Raw genomic sequence first — 6,535 nt, forward strand, 5'->3', positions numbered from 1 at the left:
TTAGGTTCTGCTGGCCTAGAAGCTTTGGTTCCAGAGAGAAGAGCCCTCCTGCCAGGAGACAAAAAATGTTTTGTTGAACTAAAAGCTCAAACTTCACCATGTCAGGTTCGGTTTCTGATGTCCTTCAGCCAACAGGTTAAGAAAGGAATAACAATGTTAAGAGGGTGATTTATACAGGTTGCCAAGGAGAAATTGGGATGTCTTCTCCACAGTGTAGGCAGGAAGAATTATGTCTGTAGTACAGGACCCTTAGAGCATCTTTTAGTGCTCTAAATCCTGTAATATGAAGTGTTAATCCCGTCATTAATGTCAATGGGAAACTAAAATAACTGACTCCAAGTAGAATAACAAAGAGTCCAGACTCTTCAGAAATAAAGTATTGGGTCACCCTGTCAGGAAGAAAGAAAGGAAGGAAGAAAGAAAGGAAGAAAGAAAGAAGGAAGGAAGGAAGGAAGGAAGGAAGGAAGGAAGGAAGGAAGGAAGAAAGGAAGGAAGGAAGGAAGGAAGAAAGGAAGGAAGGAAGAAGGAAAGAAGGAAAGAAAGAAAGAAAGAAAGAAAGAAAGAAAGAAAGAAAGAAAGAAAGAAAGACCCCCCCAAGGTACTTGCTGATGGTACCTTTCTCAGATACTTGCTGAGAAAGTACAGAATAGATACTTACAGGTATGTAGCTATAAATATCAGCTGAATCTCATGACCTGTTTTAGAAATTAATATAATTTCTATGTTTCTATCATATTTTGTTAAGAAGGTGTTTCTTTCCTCAATTGCTTTATCATGTACTGTAAATCAGTTAAAACATCTGTGGTTACCATATTTAAATTTTAAGATACTAAAGTATACCTCAAGGTACATTGCTACCTATTCTAAAATTACAGGTTAGCGTACTTACATCGTGTTTGGTATAATTATGAGCTACTTAAACATATAATATGTTTGTGATTTTACATGGGATAGTTAAATTGCATTGGACATATAATGTGGTTATTGTTTGATTTGGAAATTAAGCATGACATGAGATTTGATTGTGTGGGAAGTAGACAAATGGTGAACTTGTGATGACTGTTTTTGGTTGTCAACTTGAATACAACTGGAATTAAAGAAACCTGAGGTATATAAATTATTTGGTAAACTTGTGAAGTCTTTTTCTTTTTTACATTTTAAATTAATTTAACCATTTGAGGAGAGAGGCTCCAACCTAAACATGAATTTTTAAGGTGGGAAGATCCACCTCCAATCTGTTCCACATCTTCTAGTGACAGCCTATCCAGGACATAGAAAGAATAAAACATTTGTTGCTTGCCCTCACTCTCATTGGGAAGTCCATTCCTTCACTGTTATTAAAGCCTATTTCTTCTGGATCGTGGTGTGCTCAAGTGTAACTAAGACATCAGGCTCTTAGAATAAACAATTATTGGCTTCCTGGATGTTTCCTTTGGGAGACAACCACGACAACGTACTCTAATAAATATTGTACATTTTTCATCAGTTCTGTTTCTCTAGAGACCTCAGACTAATACATGGTCCTAATTTCAGAACTATATAAAATATATTATTTCAAATGTCACTAACCATTTTTAAGAAAATGTATACTTTAGAATTATGAACGGTGAAAAATTTTCTCATGTTTAATTTTACTCAAAAACTTGTTTTATGCAATTACCTTGCATTTAGAACAAAGGTCATCTTTATAACTTATCATTTGCATCACAAATACCATGGTTTGCATAATTCTAGAAAACCCTGGAGGCTCTTCATTCTTAGTCAATAAGATGCTGTTTCATGTAGATCTTTAGTTTTTCCCAGGATTTACATGGCGGTTTCTCAGTTTTCTCAAGGCTGATTTAACATCTTCATTTCTCAGAGAATATATAATAGGGTTCAGTAATGGTGTACAAATGATATAGAAAACAGAAAAGAACTTATCCACAGATAGTCTACTAAAAGGCCATATGTAGAAATAAATACATGGCCCAAAGAAAAGAATCACTACTGTGATGTGGGCAGTTAACGTAGAAAGTGCTTTGGATGATCCACTAGAGGACTGACGCTGCACAGTGACTAAAATGATGATATAGGAGATAATTAGAGCCAGGAAACAGCTCAGTGATATCATGCCACTGTTAGCTAAAGTCAAAATTTCCATTCTGTATGTGTCCATGCAAGCCAGCTTTATCACCAAGGGAAGGTCACAGAAAAAGCTATCCACCTCATTGGGACCACAGAATGGCAGATTCACTGTAAATGCCAAGTGGCTCACAGAATGAAGAATACCTACTGCCCAGGAAATAGACACAAAAATTATACATACCCTCCGATTCATAATTAAATTGTAGTGCAGTGGCTTACATATTGCTACAAATCTGTCATATCCCATAGCTACAAGTAGCATCATTTCACTCCCAACAAAGCTATGAAGAAGAAATATCTGGGCCATGCAACCCTCAAAGGAAATAGTTTTGTGCTCAACAAAAAAGTCTGCAAGCATCTTGGGGGTGGCAAAGTTAGATTGGCAAATATCAATGAATGAAAGGTTACTGATCAAGAAGTACATAGGAGAGTTCAAATGTGAGTCAGAGAAAATGATGACAATAATCATGACATTGCCCAAGACTGATGTCACATAGATGACAAAAAAGATGGTAAAAAGTACAAGCTGAAGTCCCCAAGAATTAGAAAGTCCCAGAAGCACAAATTCAGATATGGTGGATTCATTACTGTGAGCCATGTAGCCAGTGTAAAGTCACCTAAGTAAAAACCAAGAAAATACTGCCATCACTTGCCTTGTAATACTTAACTTAACTTGTAACACTTAATTCTCAAAGTCATGGTGAACTTTCAAGTGTATCTACTTAATTAAATTATACATATAGAAAATGGAATATAATGTGAGAAATAATTATAATAAGATATAAATAATATAAGTAGGACAGGAAAATTATTGATTTTATCTTAAGGTTTTTGCTTTGTTTTAACATTTTGGCTAACATACGTATAAGTGTAATGATGAATACTTCAGAAGACTTTGATAACAATAACTAAAAAAGTTTGGCAACAATAACTAAAAATAAAATATATATTGTAGTGTGTACTAGAGAACAAAATTACCAGGCAATGCAACTTACTAATTTTATCTTAAGGTTTTTGCCTTGTTTTACCAATTTGGTTAACATATGTATGCGTGTAATGATGTATCCTTCAGAAGACTTTGGTAACAATAACTAAGAAGTTTGGTAACAATAACTAAAAATGAAATAAATATTGTAGTGTGTGCTAGAGAAAAACATAACCAGAAAACAAAAAGAGTTTATTAATTTTTAATCTTCTTTTCTAAAATCAAGAAAATGTTGCCATTGCAAAATGTAAAATACTAACCTAACTTTTGGACAAATACACACACGTGTGCATTTGTGTGTGTGTGTGTGTGTGTGTGTGTGTGTTGTGTAACAATGATCAAATAAAAAGAAGCTTAACTAGAAAATTGTGGTGGGCATGGAATGGGTTTAACAAGGGTAGCTTTGAGTAGCTGGAGTCTGGAAAGGGAGGGGGAAGTTATGTAGTCCTATTTTTTTGAAAAAAAATTTAAAGACCCCTTTATATTTAAATTTTTTTAATTTCTTGGTATCTAATAATTAACAGTGGTTTTAGTCTTCATATTTAAAAATATAGTAAATGCCTGGAAAAAGCTGTCCACAGTCTCCTATAATTTTAAAATTTAAGGAGAATGGCTCAGATTCAATGTTTTTATCCCATTTTCTTCCTCTGATAGAAGACTACTAAAATTTTGACACTTGCAAGCTATGCGATTGAGCTAAGAATTGAATGTCGCTCAAATTATTTTCATTTCTAGAATTTCTAAGCACAAAAGGAGTTATAGTATGGCACAATGCAGAATTTATGTTCCTACACTCAAGATGCTTGTAAACTTTTGTTAATGAATCTTCTGCTGCTGTACCTCAGAAAGAAATATTTTCAGCTTTCTAAACATCTCATAAAAGAACCAATATTGGTGAAAAATCAAGTTAGTTACATAAAAGTATTTCAGCATCACCTAAAAACTGTGTAAATCAAATTCTGAAACAATAGGTATGCACAATTGTTTTTGTCTCTATTAACTCATAATATTTACCTCACTACTCAAGCCTTCAAGCAAAACTTGCTGTTATTTTCTTAATAACTCAATTCTTCATTACAGGCAAATTTTGATAGTCAATAAACATTTGTCTATTTAATGGCTAAATGCTCTGTAAAAAGAAAGCATGAAAAAAGTTGCACATGAGCAGATAATAACTATAACACAGTTCCATGATTTTTTATCAGATTCTGACCCAACTACTCTAAGAATTATCCAAAACCAGTATAGTTGGAGTCATCACAGAAAAATGAAAAAGAGAATGTTCCTGTTCTAGGTGGAATTTTCAGCCAGACCAAGATAATAATTCCTTCTTTGTCATCCTTCAGTTGCTAATTTTTTTGCATTAAACATATGTATTTTATCTGTAAACAATATGCTCCATAATCCATGTTCAGTACTTACAGTTTTGATAATTTCTTTAACTTTTTCTTTACTTTTATCAAACTTAGTATTATTAAGTTAATATGTAATCATCTCATCTTCTTCTATGAGTCCTTATGTTGAAAATATCTGTAATACAATTTTGACTTAGCTCTGCTCTTCTTGTTATCAACCACTCAACTGCAACAGCCTAAGGCATATGTTCATTCTGGGAAGCTGCTTTTATTGGGAAGAAGTCTGCCTCTAGAGACATGTGCTAATCCTTAACAAGAGTGATTTTGTTTCCTGAAATACTTTTTCTGTGAATAAAATGTGTGGGTTTTTTTTCTAGTTATTAGAATCAGATGATAGATACATATGAAATCCAGAAATTGCTTGATATAAACAGACACAGTCAGAGAAGTGATTTTTCTCAGCCTCTAACTCACTGCCAATAAATGACCATAATTGCTTTAGCTAGTGTCTGTAAATAAAAAGAAGCTCATTACCTATAAAAACAGTTAAATTTATTGTCTAGTTCTATCATCTATATTAGAAATCCAAAGCTATACTCCCTTAAAATTGTTCTTCAAGTATTTTAGGATTTTCATTTTTCTCTCTATGTCAGTATTTTTCAGTTCGTTTTATATAAGTTTTTCAAATCTCCAAATATTTTTGATGTATATTTCATCTGTTCATTTTTAAGCATTAAACTTGAAAATAATATCTTCTACCACTGGGTATATTTACATATATTTCATGAATTGGCACATACATATGCTCTTAAGAATAATATTAAAATATATAAGAGTGAACCTATAACAAGACCTGGTGCATAATTAGGCAAGTATAATTTTGGCTGTGTTTCATGCTCTCTTGTTCCTAACGTGTCAGTTAATTTTCTAAGATTTGTCTGAAAAATGTTCAGTGTCCTAGGTCATCACAGAAATGCAAATCAAAATGACTCTGAGATGACATCTTATACAAGTGACAATGGCTAAGATCAAAAACGTAAGTGACAGCACATGCTGGTAAGAATGTGGAGCAAAGGGAACATGCCTCCATTGCTGGTGGGAGGTGCAAACTTGTACAACCACTTTGAAAAATCAATCCAGAGGTTTCTCAAAAAAACAGGGAATAATTCTACCTCAAGACCCAGCTTTACAACTTCTGGGCATTTACCCAAAGATGCTCCACAATACCACAGGGACAACTATGTTCCTAGAAGCTTTATTCATAATAGTGAGAAAGTGGAAACAACCTAGATGTCCCTCAACTGAAGAATAGATAAAGAAAATGGGGTCCATTTATACAATGGAATACTACTCAACTTTTAAAAACAAAGACATCGTGCAATTTTCAGGCAAATTGATGAACTAGAAAAGATTATCCTGAGTGAGATAACCAAGACCCAGAAAGATGCATGTGGCATTTACCCACGTATAAGTGGATATTAGCCATAAAGTGCAGGATAAACAAGCTACAATCCACAGACCCAAAGAATCCAAGGAGGGCCCAAGAGAGGGTGCTTAAATCTCACTAAGAAGAGGTGATAAAATAGACATCTGAAGTAGACTGAGTGAGTGATCTAGGTGAGAGAAGGGGTGGGGAAGTTAGTGGGGGTTAGGATCAGGTGTGAGGAGAACTCAGGTTGGGGATAGGAGGTGAGGAAGAGAGAATAGAAGCTGGTGACAGGGAGCATCTCTGGAACAGGGGAGGTTCCCAGGAGTCTACGGGGCTGACCCTAGCCAAGACTTCTAGCTGTAAAGGTTAAGAAGCCTGAAGTCACCACCTCCTGTAGCCATGTGGGACTTCTAGTGGAGAAAGGGGAACACTAACCCATACATAAAAGCTTACCACCAAATTTTTCTTGCCTATAAGAAGTGAAGGGATTAAGATGCCATTGAAGGAATGGCAAATCAATGACTTGCCGAACTTAAGAACCCATCCCATGGGAGAGAGCCAACCCTGTCCCTATTAATGGTGTTCTGCTATACTTGTAGACAGAAGCCTAGCATAACTGTCTTCTGAGAGGCTTCACCC

The 6,535-nt window shown here is 34.8% G+C and overlaps 1 protein-coding gene across 1 annotated transcript; it reads right to left on the bottom strand.

Annotated features, from left to right (window-relative positions):
* Positions 1-1,789: 1,789 nt before the first annotated feature.
* LOC110543044 (olfactory receptor 4K1) lies at positions 1,790-2,725 on the bottom strand. The gene has a single exon (XM_021629492.1). It carries the CDS (start codon positions 2,723-2,725, stop codon positions 1,790-1,792), a length of 936 nt encoding a protein of 311 aa, XP_021485167.1.
* Positions 2,726-6,535: the final 3,810 nt, after the last annotated feature.

This window comes from Meriones unguiculatus, chromosome 4 (assembly GCF_030254825.1).
Source record: "Meriones unguiculatus strain TT.TT164.6M chromosome 4, Bangor_MerUng_6.1, whole genome shotgun sequence".
Taxonomy (NCBI): domain Eukaryota; kingdom Metazoa; phylum Chordata; class Mammalia; order Rodentia; family Muridae; genus Meriones; species Meriones unguiculatus.

Coding starts and splice junctions, on each gene's coding strand:
- LOC110543044 (XM_021629492.1), bottom strand. CDS start 2,725: ATGGCTCACAGTAATGAATCCACCATATCTGAATTTGTGCTTCTGGGA.